The sequence below is a fragment of the Macrobrachium nipponense genome, chromosome 27, assembly GCF_015104395.2.
Source record: "Macrobrachium nipponense isolate FS-2020 chromosome 27, ASM1510439v2, whole genome shotgun sequence".
NCBI lineage: Eukaryota > Metazoa > Arthropoda > Malacostraca > Decapoda > Palaemonidae > Macrobrachium > Macrobrachium nipponense.
In genome coordinates, this window is record NC_087216.1 from 15,953,980 (window position 1) to 15,977,717 (window position 23,738).

General features: G+C 38.9%; 1 protein-coding gene and 1 long non-coding RNA gene across 2 annotated transcripts in view; one reads left to right on the forward strand and one right to left on the reverse strand.

The window, feature by feature from the left end:
- The first annotated feature begins 7,330 nt into the window (after positions 1 to 7,330).
- LOC135200511 (calponin homology domain-containing protein DDB_G0272472-like) overlaps positions 7,331 to 23,738 on the forward strand; it is a 63,793-nt gene continuing 47,385 nt past the window's right edge. Inside the window, 8 exon segments of the mRNA XM_064229161.1 lie at positions 7,331 to 7,349; positions 7,759 to 7,865; positions 8,131 to 8,276; positions 8,806 to 8,857; positions 8,992 to 10,463; positions 11,689 to 11,782; positions 15,451 to 15,504; positions 16,217 to 16,303. Coding sequence (XP_064085231.1) covers positions 7,331 to 7,349; positions 7,759 to 7,865; positions 8,131 to 8,276; positions 8,806 to 8,857; positions 8,992 to 10,463; positions 11,689 to 11,782; positions 15,451 to 15,504; positions 16,217 to 16,303 — 2,031 coding nt within the window.
- Positions 19,062 to 20,128, reverse strand: LOC135200860 (uncharacterized). Its single transcript, XR_010311384.1, has 3 exons — positions 19,955 to 20,128; positions 19,599 to 19,681; positions 19,062 to 19,447 (listed from the first exon to the last, which is right to left on the reverse strand). It is a non-coding gene; the product is annotated as an uncharacterized LOC135200860 (long non-coding RNA).

Below are 23,738 nucleotides of genomic sequence, written 5' to 3' on the forward strand. Positions count from 1 at the left end.
GAACGCTCATGAAGTTAGAGCTGTTTCAACCTCGCTAGCATTCCAAAAGAATTTGGTAATCAAGGATATTCTTGATTCCACCTTTTGGAGGAGCAACTCAGTATTCGTCTCCTCTCCTCATTGCGCTCCGTATACGTTATGTAACGTTCGCTTTACTTCGATAAAGCAAGCTGATAAGTTTGACGGCCGGCAAGCTGCTTTGCCACAGTCAAACAACTTATGTCTCTGGTCGGCATAAGAAGGGCAATTTAGACGTGAGGAAGCTTTTTGGAGGTGCTCGACGTCCTATAAGTAGAGACATTCTCCAGGACGCGTCGGCAAGCACCTTGCGGAAGACGAAAAGCCATACGTCTTCCTTTAGTGTTCACACTCTTCAGGAGCAGCGTGCGGCTCTCCATGGAGACTCGCATGAGGATCGTCCCTTAAAAATATTCAATGTCATACGCAAAACGCGGTTCGTCATGCATCAAGGCGCTCAACGAGTTCCTCTCTGAAACGTCGTTAGAGACTTGGTGTTCTCTGCTCAGACACGCTCGTAGCTAAGCAGGACGTTTTTTGAGGACGCTCAGCATGACGCTTTCCAGGACGCTAAGCAGGACGCTTTTGAGGACCGCTCGGCAGGACGCTTTCCAGGACGCTCAGCAGGACGCTTTTGTGGACATTCGCCAGGACGCTTCGGTGGAAGCTCGGCAGGACGCTTTGCGAGAGAAAGACTTGTTGAAGGCGTCTTATTTGCTGTTGAGGACATTTCTTTACAGAAATTTTTAAAAGGATTCGGAGTTAGCGGAGAGACATACCCGAATTTTTTCTTCGATCCCTCTTTCCTCTTCATCGATTTCTTTGAGAATCGGGAAGATTATATACTCGGATTCCTGGGTGACTTTCGGTCATGTTAAAGGGTTTTCCCCTATTAGCAAAGTGCTAATAGTTTTGTCAAGTCAGGACGTTTTCCCCATTGTCATTTAAGTGGGGGACCCTCATAATGGGTAGTTCTCATTGACATAGATTTTAACGTTTTTATCGTTTAAGCGGATAAACTCATTAACAAATTTCGGAAGAGCTCTCATTCATTTTCAGAGGCTCATCCGGGGTTAAGAGAAAGACTTGTAGACTATCCAGGAAGTTTTTTGTCCAATATCATAAGAACATTGAACGGTTTTTTTTTTTTTTTTTTTTTTTCCGATCCACGGTTCTCTCTTGATGATCTCTATTCGAATGTTACTCCCTTTTCTTGGAAAAGAGTCTTGGCAAAGAGTCAAGGAGTTCTTTTAAAAGTCTCGTTCATTAGAACGTGGACAGTCGTTTTCCTTTCTCTCTTCCTCGTCAGGAAAGATGTAGTAGAGAATTCGATGTTCAAATTACTACAATACTTACGTAGTTTATCTTTGCGTCATTTTGCTAACGCATGGGTCGAGTCATATACGCATATCGTTTTTTACCTCTGCGGATAGAAGCCGAAAGAACTGTTGTTCTAATGTATTTATTTGACACTCCCTTCAACCTTCCAAGAGTTTTCGGAGTAAGAACAACTCTTCAGGTATTGTTACGACAACACCAACTCAGCTTCTGTATTTAGCGAATTCTGTTTCGTTTAAATAGGCCTGCTTGAGAGTTTCCTTTTGCTCGATAATATCATACCTATTCCTTCGTAAAGGGAGTAGCTGGCAACTCAGGCAGATAGTATTCTGTTCACCATTGAAGCTTTCCTTCGAGGAAGACTTCTCCTTCACTCTTTTTGATAGAGATCGAAGGTGGTCGATCTCCAATCCTTATTTTGTTTTCTTGAAGGAAAGAATTTAGGATGGAGATCGTTGTTCAGAATACTATAAATATACTACGTATATTAACCTCGCGACATGATTCTACTAAGCAGTTGAATTGTCCGAGGGGTAGGCGCATATCCTAGTGATTCTACGGATTGTGACTTAGACGAGAAGTATTCTAATTGAACTGCAACATCAACTCAGCTTCTGTATTTAGCGAATTTTGTTTCGTTTAAATATGCCTGCTTGAGAGTTTCCTTTGGCTCGATAATTTCATACCTATCCCTTCGTAAAAGGAGTAGCTGGCAACTCAGGCACATAGTGCGAGACGATGATCAAGGCTGCTGTTACTGTGATCTACGCAGTACCGGCTAGCTCGGTGTCATGCTCGGTTGGTTACGTCTCTCTCCCTTCCGGGAATGGCTGAATAAACCGTCTCTCTGCCCTACAATCATGGATTTTAGCCTCGGGTTGAGGAAATTTCTAGTAATCTTGAATGATCATACCTGCCGTTTACTTAGAAAATTTCAACAAGATATCTCTTATACTTGTTAGGTGCGGGTTTACCGCACGGTAACATTCTGTACGAATCTACCGCGGCATAGCACTATAATAATGCTCTCCTGCTATGCAAAGCGCAGCCTTATTTAGGGAAGGAGCAGGCTGAGTGAGGGAATGGATGAGTTTGCTGGGGACCATTTCCTCGCTGGAGAAGCTTGTTTTCCCTGAATAAACAGCAATTCAGACCTCTACAAATTTCCTCACGAAGAAATTGGAATAACATCAAAGATCTTGTAATTCTAATTTTCTCTCAACGGCTTGAGGATCACCTCGGGTGATAGCGAGAGGGTGCCAGACAACCGAACAGAGAACAGATGTTCTGGCACATTGTCTGAAAGAATTGGAAGCCAAATTGGTCGGCTCTCCAGTTCCTCGAAGGGTGAGTTTTGGATCGAGTGGCCCAAATCATCTCGGATAATTTCTCAGCTCTCTCATAGCTCGAGAAGAGAGAATTGGTTATGGGCTTGGGCATGGAACGTAACGATCCTCAAGAGGTTCGTTAAACTAGTGCACGTCCGTGCGGGTCTTCTCGATCGAAGGCAACAACTACTGACGTCTGAGGTAATCCTCACTTAGAAGTATGTCGAAAGTGAGGAGAGACTGAGGGCGTCCTTTCGTTAAGTTTTTCGTAATATTGAAGACGAAGGAGCTTCCTCTTAAGTTGTTCCCTTATTCATGATCCTAGAGGATTAGCTTTAGTCGCCACATGTAGGCCTCTAAGAGGTTGGATTCACAGAGGTCAGGTAATTCAGAGAATTGTCCAAAAGACCCTTCCCCGAGAGAATCTGTGTAATCTAACATCGTCACTTAGTGAAGTATCTAATATCTCTCCTCTCTGACTCTGAAGGCGTTCAGACTATCGAGAAGCGATAAGAGCTTCAAGATTAATGGCAGTCTCTTGGCCAAGGCAAAGCAGTGCTGCCTATTTTCAGTTTTCAATCGGAGGGGGCCGTTTCTGGAGATAGTGAAGGGAAATGACTGTTCCTCCACCTCGACCTCTGTGAATTTCGTTATGGTTCTATCTTTCCGTATGAAGTATGAGATAAGATAGAAGTCCTAACTGTTGTAGAATATGCAAATATGTTGTTGACGGCCTCTAGGCTCAGAGATTCGGTTCTGTCAAACAACAAAGCTTCACGATCTTTGAGGTCTGTGGAGATCTTGAAATTCTCTGGATCAAAGGTTCCGGCATGGAACCTTAGACGTAGTCTGATTTCTGATGCCAAAAGCATTTCGAACCTATCCTTTCTGCGAACTTAATACACGTGACCAGAAAGGCTAATATTCTAACCGCTCTAGCCACGGCAAGGAAGGGTTAGTGCAGGTTTTAGCCATCATCAGAGGTTTTGGCTTTAAAGGAACATAATGCGGTCTGTCCACTAAGCCTTCCGTTCTTGATAAGAACGAAAACCTGTCTAACCATTGACCCGAAGGCTTGGAGACCAAGGGTATGGCACAAATTATTGGGCAAGGGCATTAGAGAGTCCTGTGCCCTGTAGGGTCTCTCAAGTTTTATCTTGATAAAACCTATAGAAAGTCAAGGTCAACAGACAATCTGCGGTCCGTAAAAAGACCAGACTAGTTCATGTCCAAGAACACCCTGGCATGATAGCCAAGGAGTTCTTTTAAGAGGTCTCATTCATTATGTTTGCATAAAGATTTGAGATTTTTTCTTAATATCAATGCTCAAGAGGTGAGGGCGCGGCCTCGGAAGCATTTCAACAGAGCATGACACTCCGTAACATCCTGAGTGCCACGCTTTTGCGAAGCAACTCTGGGTTCGCTTCACACTCCCGACAATCTGCGGTGTTCCGTAAAAAGACCAGACTGGTTCATGTCCAAGAACACCCTGGCATTATAGCCAAGGAGTTCTTTTAGGAGGTCTTCATTCATTATGTTTGCATAAAAGATTTGAGATTTTTTCTTAATATGAATGCTCAAGAGGTGAGGGCGCGGCCTCGGAAGCATTTCAACAGAGCATGACACTCAGTAACATCCTGAGTGCCACGCTTTAGCGAAGCAACTCGTGTTCGCTTCACACTCCCGACGGGATGTGAAGACGACATTTCAGATCCGTAAGTCGCTAGGACCATACATATCCGTAGATATATTATTGGGTGCAAGAAGCAACACGAATCCTATCCTATAGAAAAGGGATAGGTGTGCTTTTAACTTTGAAGGGTTGGTCGCTTGAGGCGCGTTCCTTTTCTTTAGCCTAGAAGTTATGGAACTAACTTTGATAGGTTAGGTCAGGTGGTGGTTTTAGCTTCGGTGCCCTCAGAAGTATGGTCATATGGTCTAGTCACATTGTGGTCACGCCCCCGTTGACAGATCATCTAGAGCGCACCAGCATTACAGGTCTCTACCTCGCTGGCAACTCTAGTAACGCAGAAGCAGACTTTGGTGACAGTAATCACGAAGTCGGCTATGCTAACAGGTCAGGAACCAAGATGTATATCATCTACTTAATTTAGTTTCCCAAAAATCCTATTCTGTCTCTTCCCACCATCCGAAGGTGGGATTCAGCTATATATATATCTGTCAGGTAAGTTTCATGAACAAAATGTTATTGTTATAATACAATTAAAGTTTTGTTCATACTTACCTGGCAGATATATATAATTAAAGTGCCCACCCACCTCCCCTCAGGAGACAGTGGCACTGATAAAATATGAATAGAAAATGGGGAATAGTTCCTGATATCCGCCTCCCAGCGGCGGGAATGGGTACTACCACCTGGCCGCCCACTGCGTGTGCCGCGAATTTTTAAATTCTGTCGGACTTCAGAAAAATACAGCTATATATATATCTGCCAGGTAAGTATGAACAAACTTAATTGTATTATAACAATAACATATTTTCTTTACGTCCGCGCGGTAACTCTTCCGAAAAAATCATACGTGCGATTGTGGTAATGTTTGCACCATTTTAAATTAGTCGTTACATAAAGTTTTATATATGAAAATGTGCGCAATTTCATGTAGAATACAACAAAAAATAATTGAAGGTTGTAGCTTTTCTCATTTTTGAAATATTTGCATATAAATCACGATAAATAGAAAAAAAAACCACGTTCGGTCAACTTTAACTCTACGAAATGGTCGAAAAACGCAATTGTAAGCTAGAACTCTTTCAGTCTAGTATATTTCAGTCATTTATCTTCATCTTGAAACAAATTCGAAGTCTCTAGCAAAATATTTAGATTTATGGTGAATTTAAAAAAAAATCTTTCCTCCCTCCGCGCGCGGATTCTCCACCACAAATCTCCGAAATACGTACGTCCCATTCTTGGAATGTTTGCTCCGTTTCATATTAGGCATTCCATATAGTTTTTATATATGAAAATGTGCGCAATTTCATGTAGAATAAAATGAAAAATATTTGAAGGTTGTAGCTTTTCTTATTTCCGAAATAATTGCATATAAATATATATATATATAAAAATTTGACATTCGGTCAACTTTAACGCATCAGATATGGTCGAAAACTGCAATTGTAAGCTAATACTCTTACAGTATAGTAATATTCAATCATTTGTCTTCATTTTGAAAGAAATTGGAAGTCTCTAGGACAATATTTAGATTTATGGTGAATTTTTGAAAAAAATATTTGTTTACGTCCGCGTGTTACGAATTCATGCATTATATATTTTGTGATAATATTTTCTCTGTGTTGCTTTTATCATTTTACAATGTGTTGTATACCAAAAAGATCGCAATTTAGTGTACATTATAACAAAAAAAAGGAGCCAAAAATGAACTCTTAATCTTGAAAACTAAGCGCGCTGTGATTTTTTGAAAAAAATATTTTTTCCGCTTCCGCGCTCACTCCGAAACCCCTCCGGCACACGGGAGACAATTTTTTATTTAATTTGGGTAAGAATCCATCTCTCGTTGTAATGTGGTTCAGATCGCACAATAAGCTGTAGGTCCCATTGCTAGGTGACTGATTAGTTCCTAGCCATGTAAAAATATCTTAACTTGGGTAGGAATCTAACTCTTGATGTTTTTTTGAATGGCATATATATGAAGGAGATATGTACTCTCCATTTTATTACTGGAGTTCCTGCTGTACATAACAGGTAGTATGCAAACCCAGAACTAGTGAATTTGATACATTCTGGTTAAGTACAATTGTTGATGTGTTGCTTATGTTCCTTCTGTTACACCTTTCAAACCCTTCACTGTCAATTTCCTTTCAGCCCTGAATGATCACATAGTTGCCAGTGCTTGGCCTTTGGCCTAAACTCTGTATTCAATTCAGTTCAATTCATTGCCAATTCCTCTCTTGGAGGAAGTAAAGAAAGACTTAGATTAGTGATTAGAGTAGGCACTCTCCCTCCCAAGATGCTTCTGTCAGGACACATTGACTGAGGTATGGGGTGCACACCTAGAGGATGTGCTGATTTTTGGTGTGCGACCAGAATGACAGATACCACGTCAATGTCCTGGAACTCAAGGTGGTATATTTAGCCTTTCTAGTTTCAGGACTGAGTGATGGTGCACTCTTTGGTGTTGTTGAGCAACAACACAATGTGTCAACAAGCAGGGAGGGCTAGTTTCCTTCCAGTTACATGAGTTGGTGGTGCAGATGCATGCGTGGGTGATACTGCACTCGGTAGAGCCGTCAGTCAGGTACATTCTGGGTTCCTGGAACATAGCAGCAGATATGCTCAATCACCAGGGTCAGGTGATAGGGACAGAGTGATCCCTATACTAAGACAAGTGTAGAAGTTATTCAGTCTTTGGGGCCTCCCTATGATAGGCTGTTTCCAACCTGCTAATTCTTCTTTCCGAAGTACTAAGAGAGATTCGTCTGTGGCACAACCTGGGATGGGGATAAGTTGCACTTGAGTTTGTCCTGGGATTTGCAGTGAAAAAGCAGAATCTTTTCCTTGTCACTGAATGTTAATTTGTATTTTCCTAACATACACCTGAGGTCTTTAAATTTAAATTTACTGTCCCACCTCAACCACCCTCGTTCTGGTACCTGAGCCGAAAGGCAAAATGGAGCGCAGACTGACAAGTGGGCGGGGCTTTGCCCCCCTCCCCTGCCATCAGTAGTTAGTGACCTTGTATGAAAGTTAAACAGGCATTGTAGCTTGTCTCCACAAGCTGAATCCTTTGTAAAGGCCTTCAGATTTGTATGTTAAAAAAAATACAAAGTGCCTTATAAATTTACTTTATGAAGTTAAATAATTTTTTATCATTTGTTGTCTTCTGCGCCAGTTTGTACTGTAGAGTATATATTTTGAAGTTCATTTTAATTTGTTAGCATGTGGACTTCTCACAGGTGTATTCCAGTTAGTAATTGGAGAAAATTGCTCTTATAAAAAAAATATGGTGTGGACTTCTGACAGATAAAATAGGGCAAGTTATATTGTGTTGCATAGGGGTCCCCATTTCATATAATGGTAGTTTACTTGCTTTTCCAGATGATGAAGTATCGTTAAGTAAGAGGTCACAGACAGTAAGCATCTGTCCGTCTGAAGATCCTAGCCCAGTGTGCCCTCCACCAAGGCAAGGGAGAATGGCTTCAAGGGTTAGTGACAAGTTGTTATTTGTCTTCGTAGAAATATTTAAATGAAGATTTCTTGATTAATGCCAAACACTAAAGCTGTATGTGATTTTCCCTTGCAGTTAATGATATCAAGTATCCTCATCATTAATTCAGTTTGCAGGATATTCAGTTGTTTGAAGGAAATTAATGTTATTAGTGTTGAGGGCAGCCATTCCTTCATTGTTTTTCATAGGTATACATAATTGTATACATTTTACTTGATGACATCTGACTTTCTTTATATCAGATTGCACAGGAAAGAGTGACAAAGAGTTTTAAGGAAAGCACAAAACGTAAGTTAAGACGGCCGTCTACCCCTGAAGAGATCTATACAGTCAAAAAGACAAGAGCCACAAGGCAAATGGATAAATCCAAAAATTTTGAACTTGAACAGTAAGTATCGTTGTTTTATTTTTTTATCAAGATTTTCAGTATACAGGCAGTCCCTGGTTATTGGCAGGGATTCTGTTCCAGTGGCCTGACAATAAGCGAAAATTTTCGTTGCCAAACCAGCCCCTTTAAACCTGATTGTCAATAACTTGGGCCATTGATAACCAGGAACTGCCTGTAGAATGCTCTTATAATCCTAGTGATTACCAATTTTCATCATGTAAACATGGAAAGAGGAGACCTGACTGTTGTGTGGAAGGTATAGTTTGTTAGAGGAGGAACTCTCCCCTGAGTTCATTGCAATAATATTTTAAGAAAAAAGAATGGAAAAAATACTTTGCATTAGAGAAGAAAGGGGTTGAAAAATTAGTCATTGGTCATTGTTCAAAATGCCTTAAATTCACTACTGCCAAGAATTAAGCACCCTATATATAAGGGTAATATTCAAGCTGGTATGTAATTTATGAATTATAAATGATTGGAAAATATTTATTTTTGTTGCCTAATTGTTCATGATTTTGTTTTTAAACAGGTGTACCTTAGCAGCAAAGGTGGATGTAACTATTGGGAAACAAGATCCAGATGTATTGCATAATTCTGGGGCATACAAAGAAGATTTAAAGGATATTATTACTGAAGAGTTAAAGAAAGAAAGCTTGTTGAATAGTAAGAGCTCAGGAAATGAAGACACACCAAAAAAACTTAGCACGTGCAATAGAGGAGCAGTAGCATAGGGAAAAAATTGATATATACTTCATCTGATGAAAATGATAAGACTGATATAGTTTCTCTAAAAGTAGAACAAAATGAAGCTACTAAAATTGACAAAGATGAGAAATGTAGTAGCTCAGAGGATAATCAAAGTAGCCCAAAGAAAAATTCAGTATCCTTGGCCTCAACACAGAACAGAGACAGCGGAATAGAGGAATGTCATGAGGAGCTGATTTTGAAAAGAAAGAGTATTGTAGAAGTATCTAATACTTCTCGGAGCAGGAATGACAACACAATTTTATCTAAAACTTTAAATGATTTAGGAATATATGAAGTCAGAAGTGAAAAGGATGACTTAGGCTCTCAGTCAGATCCTGTTCCTAAAAGCCATGCAGGTCACACAAAACAGAAAATTGAATCAAGTTCCCAAAACTTTCCAGTTCCTAAACCCAGAACAACACGTACTAAACAGCGTATTGAGTCCAGGACAGACACAGATGATAGCGACAGTGGTGTAAATATAGTCACATGCATAAATCCTCAGAATCAAAATTCTGAAAACATTAACAAACAATGTATTGAAGATATGCGCCCACCCCCAGAAATCCCCAAGGTACGATCCACCCGAACTAAGAGGAAGCAAGATGAGTCTTCTAGTGCTACTTGTTTTGAACTTCCCAATAGTAGCTTGAAGGTAACCAGTGAACATTCTTCATCAGACACAGAATTAGTAGATGGAAACACTTCTTCGCAATCTACAGATTCATTTATTCCTCCTGAAGCTCCAAAGATGAGATCAACACGCACTAAGAAAAAACAAATGACGGATTATAATTCAGAGGGAGCGGAGATTGAAGAACCAAAACCACGGTCAACACGCACTAAAAAGAAAATGGAAGAATTGTCAAAGACTGAAAGTGCTGGAGATGTGGTGATACAGAGTGAAAATGAAATGTCAGATTCCAGTTCAAGATCTACTCGAACAAAGAAGCGGCAAGCAGAACAAGAAATGAATCAACCTTCACGATCAACAAGAACAAAACGGAAGAAGTTTGAGGAGGAGAGGGGTAGTGAATCTGATAAAGAAAATTCTGCATGCTCATCTGATTCTGTTCAGGCAAACAATTATCCTTGTAGTCCTGGGTCAAAGGCTGTTAGAATTATTCAAAAATACCAGGCTACCACAAGAATTTTAACCTCTTCTGATGATGGTAACTCTTTATCAAAACCAATAGAAGCTAAAAGCACTACAAATCAGCGTTTAACACGCTCTAAAATTAGACAGGTTCCTGTTTCTAAAGAAACCCCTAAAAAGGATTCTGCATTTAATGTTAAAAATTGTAGATCTCCTGCTTCCAAGCTGGATTTTCAACGAGATTGCTGTTCACCTAAGTCAGAGAGTGGAACACCAAAATCTAAGCAACAGATGGTATCTAGAGTAGCCAGTCCTTTACGATTTTCGCCTCGTCCAAATAACAGGTAAGGCTTGTATTGCATTGTGGTTATTAGTGTTACATTTTTATCCTTGTATTAATCAACCTCATTTTTAACCCTTTAACTATTTAATACTTATAAATTCATGTAGCGTGCCATTTACTTCAGCCATTTTGTATGAAAATATGCGGAGAGCTGAGGTTCTAACACTGGTGTTAAGTATATACTATACTGTATTATGACAACATTTTCTTGCTCTCCTTTCAAGGTTAATCCTAATAAATATGGGCTATCTAGGCCTCTTGTGATATTGTGGATCATACACAAACAATAACACAAGTCTTTCCCTTTTCATCCCAATTCTTTCTTTTCCTTATGCATCACTTGGTTTATAAAAATTTATAGATAAGTTTTTAGATAAGCAAAAATTAGAGATTGAAATTTTTAGATAAGCAAAAATTTGAGATTAACTAACTATACAATAATGAATAACTTTATTGGCAGTTGTCAGTCACAGTATTTTATTTATACAACTTTCACAACTTTGCTAGCACCTTCCTGATCAGAATTCTTAAGTGGACAACCATATATGTTCAGGTTGTCTAACAGCAATATTTGCTTCTATAATCCAGTCTACTGGATGTGGCTTGGGGAGGAATAAACACAGTTTTTCTTCATGATTTTTTTTCTTGATTTCTTCAGTTCTGGCTAGAAAATAGCATTAGGTTGCCCACTCTTGGGTATTGTTAAAAAAAGAAAAATTTAAGGTCACTCAGGATATTGCTTTGAGGCCTAAAAGAGTGGAAAGCATTAGTTTTAATTTAATTTTAGCTGTTACCAGTACTATAAAGATACCTAATCTTGAATATGTAAATTTAGGTCTGTTTTCCCAGTGTTCTGTTTTTCTTACTATATACGTATCCGCATGCTTAAGTAAATTAGGAATTTGTAATTTAAATGGATACAAGAAAAATTTTTTGGGGGGGTTTAGCTCATTTTTAGTAAAATCTCATTTTTATCAGTCTTCAGCCTCTCCAGTTGGTACACCTTGATTTACAGACAGAGTTCCAGGATGAAATGGATAGCACTTGTAGTTGGGGAAGATCTAGTTCATTATAAATTTTTGCCTTGCCTGTTATAGATGATAAGAAGCATTGATTTGGTTACCCATCTTTGGTAAATAACTGCACACCAGGCAATAAGTCTAACGTAAGAGCTTTGTAGCTGTAGAACTCCCCAAAAATATTGTAATTTTTGTTTTTTTTCACAGTGATAAAGATGGTCGTCTTGGGCTTATCAACAGAGCACCTTTCCATAAAGATATTTTAAAGGAGGTGGAGGAGATTCCATGTGACCAAATAGAGGTTAGTTGCTTATTCATTTCTAATTTCCTAGAGATCTGCTGTTAACTAGCTTGTTTAAGTAGTAAAGCTAGCTTCCCCAAGCTAAATGGTAGTGAAGCCGCAGAAATAATTTTATGTGGAAGAAACTTCTTGTGTTTAGGTGGGTAGATGACAAAAACCCATACGCCTCGGGAGCTAACATATACATAATAAATAAAGGTTGTCTGGTTGTAGACTCTAGATAGCAAAAAAAATCAGAAAACTTTACTGTAGTATTTGCAGATATACCTGAATGGTTGAGGATGCTGTTTTAAAGTTCTACATAAAAGGTGCCTTTTTTTTTTTACACAAGTTTATATTAATTTTACCAGATTTCCAGCTGGTGCTAGAAGATTATCCTAATGTTAAAACCTCAGGTTTGTTAGTTATGAAAAATACAAATTACAAATTGATAAAAAATTTGTCATTTTAATGTTAGGTTTGCTAACCATTTCAAGCCTGTTGTCGCATAGGTTTCCTTGAACATCTTTTTATATATCAGGTGTATCTAGTACTTGATATTTTGGCACAGTGTGTTTTAGATCCTCCAGTAACTTTGGGCAATACAGTAGGGCCTCGTTAATCGCGGGGGATAGGGCCCAGAACCCCCGTGATAAGTAAATACCCGTGTTATCCTGGTACCCCCCTAAAAATTGCTTTAAACTGCCTACTTTAATAATTAACCCACCCAAGACCACTATTTCAATGTTTATAACTGCCTACTTTAGTTCAAGCACCAAATATGTCTTCAACCATCACCTTAAACTAAATTCAAGACAGTTTCAAAGTTGTTATTTCCTATCTTCAATTTCCCCTTCATCAGATCAGCAAACAAAAGTATAATTACCTAACAATTCCTTTCTATTTTCATGATTTGGCTGCTGCACCAAACTTAAAGTACATAGTATATCTATTTCGTGAATGAACATATTTATGATGAAAAAAACATGATTTACTGTAATGATTACAGCACCCAACTATAATATTAATGTATAAAAGCAAAATACAGCAATAAAAATCTATTTTTGTCTTTTGTTTACGTTTAGAATCAGCTGATGCATGTTTATTACCGAAAGAATTATTTTGGAAAACAATTTAGTTGCTAAAAGAAACTAATTTATTGATGGAATTATTATTATTTTTAACTTTGTACATAATAGTTTATGATATTATGATACAGTAATTCATATTTCATTGAGAGAGAGAGAGAGAGAGAGAACAGCTTGGGATGAGAGTAACTGTTGAATAGCTTGAGAGAGCAGCTTGGGACGAGAATACTGTTACTAGCTTAGCTGGAGAATAACACAATGATATTTGTATTTTAAATATTTTTATGGTGATAAGAAATGAAACATGGATAGTGATAAGATATTCTTTTGTATACTGTTATAATGTGAAAATCATTTAGTCAACCATAAAACTTGTATTGAAGCAGGTAACCACTCACATTGTGTAAAAATAGTATGTACCAACGAGACTAGGTTTGGTGACGTCACGGTTGTCATACGTATTTTTTTTGTGAATGAATATATATTTATGATAAAAAAATAGTTACTGTACTGCTTAGAGTACCATATTGTAAAATTAATGTAATCACATCAAAATAATGTAATCATTGCATGCTGTAAACATGTAAAGTTTATTTTTGTCTTTTGAAAAATGCATTCCCCAAGGAATTATTCCTTGAAGAGGCTTTTTATTATGAAGATATGCCAATAATATATAAGATATGCATTTTATTATGAATATATGACAATAATATATAAGGTAAAAATGGTTTTATTACATTTACGCTTCGTCGCCGATCGCAAACAACAATACGATAATCTATGACAATTATCGTTTGTATGACTGCAGTGTTCAGAGAAGTTGATTACGTTATACCAAAACAATAATGAAGTTCGAATTGAAAAGTAATGTTTTCCTAAATGTTATTACTACTGTAATTACACTACTACTATTAACATTTCTAAAAGGTTAAGAATGGCAAAGGTGCTGTTAAGTGTAACTCGATGTTTACATTTCTGCTGGCCGTTCAACTACAAATTGATGTCAATGATGTGGAATTATTCCATGAATAGGCTATAATATTATGAAGATATGCCAATAATATATAAGGTGAGAATGGTTTTATTACCTTTATTGTCAGTTAATATCATAATGTGAATCTGTTCATGCATTTGCTGGTTACCGGAACCGGACAAGGCTTAGCCTACAACGGACAAGCCCTCGATGCTGCGATTCATACCAGTGATATAGATTGAGAAGTGGTCCGAGGAAAAACCCGTGATTAACTGAATCCGTGATTGCTGATCCGCGACTAAGCGAGGCCCCACTGTATATTGAAATACCAGAATTTCCTAATTAAGGTAATTTACTCTTTAACTTTTTCAATTTCTTCAACATTCTTTGTAGATATCCAAACACCTGTCCTTGGCTTAGCTAGAGTTAGAAAAGAAGCCCTGCTCATGTGTTTCTCTCTCTCTCTGTCTTAAACTTATGAATGGAAGAATGTACTATGATATGGCTTTTTATGTTTTGAATTACCGACAATAATCTTTCCCTATTCAGTGTTTTCATATAGGCATTTGTTTGTTTTTATATATCATGTAAGTTTTTATTTATTACCATGAGAATGGGGTGGTAGTTGGCCAGTTTTGCAGATGTGGAGCAATGACTAGCCTCTGTTAGCATGGTATGACGTCTTACCAGGACCGATGGCTCAGGAAGCGATGGTAAAAGTAGCGATGTCAGCCATCAAAGGAACATTTGACCATTCATCTCCCCATGGTAGTCGTCACTGCTGTTTTTTGTAGCGAAACAAAAGAATTTTAAAATCATTCAATCATGTTTCAGTTCATTAATGTTAAAGGAAACCCGTGAAGAGATTATCACTCACCTTTTCAGAAAAATTCTTAGCCCATTGGCTACCTTTGCTATAATATATGTGGTTAACACCCGTAATGTAAATGTATTACAGCATCCACGATGACAATGCCACAACTTGTTTACCATAGCTGATACAGTTGGATGGACAATGTAAACTTGCAGCTACAGTTGGCTTTAGACGTTTGCATGGATGACAAAATTAACATATACGTACCTGTAATTTTGTGTCAGTCCATAATCTTCAAAAGAACGAAATGTAGATAAACTAAACTTAATATATATGAAACTAATTTGGACATGTAAAACATAAAAAGCCATACTGTAGTACACTTCCATTCATAAGTTTGAGAAAGAGGGAGAAAGAGTGGGTAGGGCTTCTTTCCTATCCCTTTAGCTAAGCCAATGACAGGTGTTCGGGTATCTACAAAGAATGTTAAGGAAATTGAAAAAGCTCAAGAGTATATGGCCTTAATCAATAAATTCTGGTACTTCATTATATTGCCCAAAATTACTGGATGGTCTAAAACATGCTGTGCCAAAATATGAAGATGCAGTTCATATATAAAAAATAGCCAAGAAAACTATGCGACAAGATTTTAAATTGTTAGTAGCTGTGGATCTCTTGGTTGATGGTACTTTTCTGTATCATCCAGTTACTGCTGCAGGTTAATGTTTTAATGTTTTTGTGTAATTTTGAATCATCATTTTTTTACCTTGTTTAATGCAGGTAAGAAATACTGATAGAATTTTACTGTGTGCAGGTTATTCGTTCTCCAGTAAGGGTCACACGTCACTCCGGAGGTAAAGCAGTAAAGGTAAGCTTTGTGTCTCGAAACAGCCGATATCTTTTTTTCAAGTTCCAGTCTTTAGAGAGAGATAGCTAGATTCATTTTATCCACTAGAGATAAGATTTTGGATTTAGAGCTTAAATAATAACTTGTGTGGGAAGATGTTTGTTTGTTTATTCAGCAAATTATTACATTCAATGTGGATGAGGTATGAAAATTTGTTAGACGATAAATTTAATGAAAATTTACCTCTTGATTAATGCATGATCCAGTATTGTGTTGTTTGCATCTGGACATGAAATTAGGATTGTGTTGCAGGTTATATATGACTGAAGAAAGCCATATATGCTATTAATTTTAAATTCTTACTGAAATATCTTTTGATGGCAAGTAATTAAGAAAAAATGATTGTATAAAGGTACAGCTCTCCCATTGACAACAGTATAGATAGGCATCTGCTTTGAAGTAAACTATTTTTCCTCCAGCAGCCAATGTCAGAGTATATTTGTATTCAGTTCTGAAGTTGTATTTGGACTATTTTCTTTTGAGTACAGTAAGAAACAAAATGCAGTTTGGTATACTAATTTGAAGTAATGTGGACAAGATGTATTGTGCTTTGTGGGCTGTAACTTTGATGAGTTACGTTTTATATCTGCTATGTAATTGTAATGTTTGCTTGTCTTGCATCATTTTCAAGAGTTAGTGTTTGTCAAATAAGAGGTTAGTTTCCTTTGAACAGCGGGAGAGCTCAACTAGACGATCTGCCCGCCAGAGTTTAAATCGGGCTAAGAAGATAGCAATTCGATTGAGTAAGGAAAAGTTGGAGGTGAGAAACTAGGTATTGACATGTAGGCCAACATTTTCTCTCTCGGTGTTTATGGTAATTTTAAATCCTTGTTTTGTTCATGAAACTTACCTGTCAGATATATATATAGCTGTATTTTCTGAAGTCCGACAGAATTTAAAAAACTTCCGACACACGCAGTGGTCGGCCAGGTGGTTAGTACCCATTCCCGCCGCTGGGAGGCGGGTATCAGGAACCATTCCCATTTTCTATTCATAATTTTCTGTCGCCGGTGCTGAAAACACCTGTTTTCAGTACCTCCGGCTTAGGATTTTGGAAACTTCATTGCCGCTAAGTATCCTAATTGTCTTTTAATTTATTTACTTGGATTTGTGGCTAGGCATACGCTATCTTAAATTGATTTGAATTTGATTCATTTTTGCATGAGATATCTGAATCTAGTTAGGCTAGTTTCAGAGGGTGTTATCTGCAAAGATAGGGTGTGGCTACCGAAAGCTTCGGTAGATCCGCACTTGGTATGCACGAGGGGTATGGGTCTTGCTTCTTTGTTGAGATTTGTCATGTAAGGAGTGTGAGACTTTGTCTAATTCCGTAAGGAAGACGTATGATTCGTATGTACGCAATTAATCAGTAAACAAAAGTCAGGGTAGTGAACCTGCTAACCTTCCTGTAGACTTTATTTTGCCTAACCCTATAGTATGGCCGACGGGTTATGAATACCTATGTCTGCGAGAGGTGATCGCTCTCCTTCATTGTTGTGAAGAGTGCTACTTCTGTTATTGTTACTCCTAACCCTGTAATGTTGCCTTCGGGCCCTAAAACAGTGTCTGTAGAGGTTATTGCCCTTTCTCTTATACTCTTTCGATTTGTAACTTAGAATCGAAAGTGCTTGCTTTAGAGAGCAATAGTGAAGTGGCTAAGTGCAGTGACAGTGCCCCTTGTGTAGTGGAGGGTGCGTCAGATCGGCCTTATAACGCCTCTAGGTCTAGACCTCTGTCGGACTCCCAGGACCACAGGGAGAGGGCATGTCGAAAGCCGAAGGAGGGTTACGAGGAACCCCCACCGATCTGGCGTGCCTTCGGCAGTTTCTGATAAAAATCCCCAGACTGCCAAAGTGCGTGCACGTGCACGAATCCTGAAGGATTGCTTCTCGTCCTCCGAGGCGTCCTCCCCGCACAAGGGTTGGAGCTCTCAGAAGGACTCGCGCCCTCTAAATAGAAGCTTTAGAGAAGAGGACGCTTCACGTCCCCTCTCTCTCGTTATGCGTTTCAGTGAGAAGTAAGAAGGCGAACGTCGCCTGATCACGTGTACGTCTTTCCACTCAGAAATATGAAGAAGAAGGCAGTTTCTCTCGCTTGTTTTGATGCCTGTCAGGAGCGTGACGCTTTTCTGCACGCTTCTTTTGACGCTCGGCTTGAACGGGATGCTCGGATGGACGCCGAGCGTCCTCGCCAGTGGACGCCGAGCGCACGCCAGGTTTGTCTCCTGGCTGAACGTTTCTGTTGAACTCTTCAAGCTCTTGTTTAAGATTTGAGCCTCAAGAATGTGAAGTAAGCAGTGCTTCGGAGGAAGCTTAAAGTGAACAGACAACTTCGTCTTCGAAACCCAGCAAGACCTCGGGTTTCGTGAATTCAATAGGTCTCTGTCAATATTATATTGCTTTTCGCAAAGGTGGATGGAGTTAAGGAAAGCTCAAGGGAAGATCTCGTTTTCTCTACCGCAGTCAAGACTTTGCGATAAGGCAGTTACGGGTTATGTAAAGGCTCGACGTCCTGCACGTCAGGACTCTCGGCAACGTTCAGTAGGATTCTTGCAAAGGCACTCATCAAAAGGACGCTCTTCAGGAAAGCGTAAGACAGGACTTCCTTTGCCATACTGCCAATAAATTTTAAGCTTTTGCAGGCATTAGTTGTGATACGGGAGAGGAAGCTGGTTGGAGAGTTTCTTCCTCTTCCTAGGATAATTTTGCAAGCTTTTTAGCCCATCTGAAAGGGTTTTTCAGATGATAAATTTTGTTAGTTTCTAGTCGGGACTACGCTGCCGAATTGAACATCGTCGTTCTACCTGCCGTAAGCCCAGTCTCTTAACAGGATTCTTGCCCCTTCCTCGTTTGAGACGGGAATCGAAAATAAAATGCTCGACTTCCTGGATTACGTTTTGTCAATTCAGTGACTTTCCCCCATTGACAATATACTATCGTTTTGTCAAGTAAGTGGGTATCCCCTCATTGACAAAATATCTCTTTGTCCCGTAAATGGGTTAGTTCTCATTGAAAAACATCTCATTAACTTGATATTGCGTAAGCGAATAAGCTCTTATTGACAAGATTCGGAATTGACAAGATTCGGAAGAGCTCTCATTCGTCATTCGCAGACTCGTACAAGAAATAGACTTGTAGACTACGTCAATGAACGCTTATGTCCAATAACATAAGAAGCTTGAGCTGCCTGCTTTGATTCTCTAAGTTTTGTTCATGAAACTTGCCTGTCAGATATGTATGTAGCTGTATTTCCGAATTCAGCTATACAGGCAGTCCCCGGGTTACGACGGGGGTTCCGTTCTTGAGGCGCGTCGTAAGCCGAAAATCGTCGTAAGCCGGAACGACACTTGGAAATATGCCTTGAACTAAGAAAAAGTTAGAGAGACCTTACCTGTGTGACATGCAAGTATATTGCATGATGTGTAGTGTGGTTATTTCAATGGCAAAGGATGGTTCTTGAAGGTATAATTCTTTATTAAACTCTTGTTACACTATAAAGCACAATGTACTGCACTTAATCCTTAGGTTAGATTATACACTAAACACTATATTATGCACTGTACACTACGTAGTATGTATGTAGTAATCCTTTGGTAGATCCTGGAGTACACTAAAATCCCAGTCTGGTAGCTCTGGAAGGTAAAAGTATAACACAATTAGTACAAAATACTACACAAAGTCCTGAATGCAATATGTAAATTATAGATATCAAGAGTAAAAGAGTTAATGTATGTTAATTAATTCCTTACTTTTAGTTTATAATTCCTTACTTTGAGTTATATCAAGAGTAAAAAAGTTAATGTATGTGAATTAATTCCTTACTTTTAGTTTAAAGTTGTCATGCTATGTAACCCTGGATGCACAAAGTCTTATGTGGCCCCATAGCCTACATCATTCAGGGGGTTCTGGAATGTACCAAAAAAAATAATAAGTTATGTCCAGTAAGTACTCTATGCATAGTAAGTTACATACAGTAATATGCACCATACAGTGGTTAATATCACATATATAAACATGTATAAAAACTTAGTTAATGTATGTTAATTAATTCCTTACCTTTAGTTTAAAGTTGTCGTGCTATGTAACCCTGGATGCACAAAGTCTTATGTGGCCCCATAGCCTACATCATTCAGGGGGTTCTGGAATGTACAAAAAATAATTTTGTCAGTAAGTACTCTATGCATAGTAAGTTACATACAGTAATATGCACCATACAGTGGTTTAATATCAACTGGTATGCATAGTAAATGATTGGTCTACACCCCCTGTTCAGCAGGGAGTGTACAGTATGTATGTAATTCCATGAGGGACCTTGATCACTTATCCCATGTGAGAGATCTTGGTCACTTTTTTTTAGTATGTACGTATAAAACTTACTTAATGTATGTTTACTACTATGTATAATTCCTTACCTTTATGTTATGTAGTAACCCTGGACAAAGTTTTATGTGGCCCCATAGCCTGCATCATGGAGGGGGTCCTGGTTTTCTGGAATGTACCAAAAAAGTATCAAAGTTAAGTCATGTTATGTATGTTTAGTAAGTTACATACAGTAACCATACGTACAGTGGTTTATAACATGTATGTACATAATTAAACTTGGTTGGAAATTTCCTGTAAAAAAAAGTTATGTACGTATGTAATACCTACTGTATGTAAAAACCTTACTGTTCATACTTTGTTACACTACATGTTACATGTGATACGTATACTTTCCTGAAGGGTTTTTTCCATCCAAAAATGGTGCTTCTACTTGTAGTTATCCTTGATGACTTGTAGTAGTAATTTGTTAGTAACAACCTGGAGTTGTGTGAAAATGTTGGTTTCTGAAGGAAAAAGTAACAAAATTAGTGTACAAAATATACCCATACAGAAAGTGTGAATGCAATATTTGTTAATTACTGTAGATATATCAAGAGTACTAAAAGAGTTAATGTATGTTAATTAATTCCTTACTTTTAGTTTAAAGTTGTCGTTCAATGTAACCTGGATGGACAAAGTCTTATGTGGCCCCATAGCCTACATCATTCAGGGGACTCTGGAATGTACAAAAAATCATTTTGTCAGTAAGTCCTCTATGCAGAGTAAGTTACATACAGTAATATGCACCATACAGTGGTTTAATATCACATATAACATGTAGTATAAAACTTAATTTAGAAATTCCTTACATAACTTACCAACTTTTAGTGAGTCTCAAAGCTGTAACCTAGGTTGTGGGAGATGGAGGTGGAGGTGTAGAGCATTCATGATAAGGATGCATTCCAAACCTAACTTCAGTGTGCTTTATCACAGATAACAGGCTAGGATGATGGCAGTCTGGAATGAAGAATTAATATTAAAGGACAGTATGTAACCACTTAGGTGTACAAATTTTATTGTACGTATGCAAACATTAAACACAACTGAGAATTCCTTACCTTCAGCAAAATGAAGACATGTAGGCTATGTAGAGGTCTGGTTTATGTAAGTCACAGGTGCATGCCAGTCTGGAATGATAATGTAATAGTACATAGATTATCGTTAATGTATTGTTACATACATAACATGGTTATTACATATGTAATAATAAAACATTAATAAAAAAAAATGTCCTTACCAAATTCTAGTGGTTGGCTTGCTTACTCTGGGATGGCCATATGGTACATGAGAGTGGGTGGCTGGGCTATGGAGTGGGATGGGCAGGTGCTTGGGAGTCTGGAATGATAAAAAATATATAAAATGATAGTTACTATACTGTAACTACTGCACATGTTATTACTGTTTGACATATGTAGTGTGTAATACGTATGTTCAATATAAAAAATGAAGAATTCTTTTACCTGAAGGAATGGGAGAGGTGATACTACTCGTATCACTGATTTGGGCTCTGGAGAGGTGATACTCGTATCAACTGATGAGGGAACATCTAGATCTGGAAAGAATGATAGGGTACATAAATATATTATAAGGTGGATGTAATTGTAGCATATGTACACTTTTAATAAAATTTCTATTAGCAATTTATAAAACATTTTATACAAATTTGTTAAGGATTCCTTACCTGATGTATAGGGCGAGGCATCAAAACCATGGAAAGGCTCAGGGTCATCTGGTCACTGTCACTATCAAAGGGGTCTGAAATGAAAAAAAAAAAATAATAAGGTTATGCAACATCAAACACATTGTACCACTATGTAAGTTAGTGTACGTATGTATGTAGGGTGTAAACAATTTCCAACATGAAAATGAGAAAAATGAAATTGCTTACCTGATTGTACACGTACAGGTGGGCGGGCTGATACAGAGGGTCCAGGTACAGGGGGATCTGGACTGTCACAGGTAGTACAGGGAGATCTGGAACTGTCACAGGTAGTACAGGGAGATCTGGAACTGTCACAGGTAGTACAGGGGGATCTGGAACTGTCACCACTTCTGCAATAAAATTACAAATGATGAAAATTAATGAAGTTACAATTTACTCTTACATTTAGTTGTTACATTAAAAAATTAACACATTTTAATATGTACACTATGTAAACACATAAATTAGTAAAACAGTTCAGAATTCCTTACCAGGACTAGGAGTGGGAGGTGGTGGTACTGGAGACTTGTGAAGAAGTGTCAAGCCTGGACTGCACACTTCTCTTCGTCTGCTTCTCCTTCAGGGTCTCCTTGTAGAAAGTCACCAAATCCATGATTCCTCTCTTGATTTTGTCAAACCTAGAAACGTTAGGGTCTTCTGCCTCAAAAGAAGCCAAGGCTCCTCCTCCATATGAGTAAAACCCTCTGACAAGCCTTTCACAGTTAATGACCTGGGTTTTGGCTCTGGTGCCGCCTCCTGCCTTCCTCTCAATTTTTGTTGTTCAAGTTCAAGTAAGTCCTCTGCAGACAATTCCTCTCCATGGGAAGCCAGCAGCTCTGTTACATCATCAGGTTCAAGATCTAGTTTCAGCCTCTTGCTTAGCCCTACGATCTTCCTCGTCACAGTCTCGACGTCTTCTGCCTGGTCAAAGCCTTCAAAACTGTGCACAACTGTGGACACAGTTTCTTCCAGGCCCCATTTAAAGTGGTCGTCTTCACCTCGTCCCAAGCACTTGCAATATTTTTCACTGCATCAGCAATGTTGTAGCCCTTCCAGAATTGCTTCAGTGTCAACTCCTTGTTAGCTTCTATGGCCCTCAAAGCAAAACGTATGGTCCTTCTAAGGTAGTAAGCCTTGAAATTGAGCTATTCTCCCCTGGTCCATTTGGCCTGTATCAGCGATGTGGTATTGGGTGGGAGGTACACCACCTTCACATTAGGATGCATGTCGCTCAAATTTGAAGGGTGACCAGGGGCATTGTCCAGGACTAAGAGGGCCTTAAAAGGCAGACCCTTCGAAGTCAAATACCGCTCCACTGCTGGCACGAAATGGTCATTGAACCAATCTTCGAAGACCATTAAGGTAACCCAAGCCTTCTTGTTTGATTTCCAAATCACAGGGAGTGACTCTTGAAAATGCCCTTGAAAGCCCTGGGATTCTCGGCCAAATACACCAGCAAGGGCTTCAGTTTCAAATCACCACTTGCATTGGCCCCCAAACAGCAAAGTCAGTCGCAAAATCCTTTCCAGCCCTTTATGCCAGCTTATGGCAGGTGCGGACTTCTCCTCCTTGGAAAGGTACGTTCGATTTGGCATTCTTTTCCAAAATAATCCAGTCTCATCCACATTAAAGACTTGGTCAGCCGTGTAACCACCATCCTTAATTATCTCAGCCAAACCACCTGGAAAACTTTCTGCTGCTTCGCTATCAGCACTAGCAGCTTCACCTTGCAGCTTCACATTATGCAAATTTGCACGAGCCTTAAAACGGTTAAACCAACCTCTACTCGCGGAAATTCACCACCAGCACTGCCTTCGCCAAACTTTTCACTACTGCCTCATGCAGCGCTCTAGCCTTCTCCTGGATCACACTTAAGCTCACCGGAACACGTCGCTGGTTCTGGTCCTCCAGCCAGATCATGAGCAATTTCTCCATTTCAACAATGCTCTGGCTACGTTCTTCTCGTTTATCACCGTTGACTTCATCGGTGCAGCATCCTTAACATGCTTCAGAATACGTTCCTTGTCCTTCACAATGGTTACCACCGTGGTCCTGCTCAAGCCTAAAGAACGGCCTATTTCGGTGTTAGTTTCTCCCTTCTCCGAACGCTTTATCACGTCATATTTGACCTC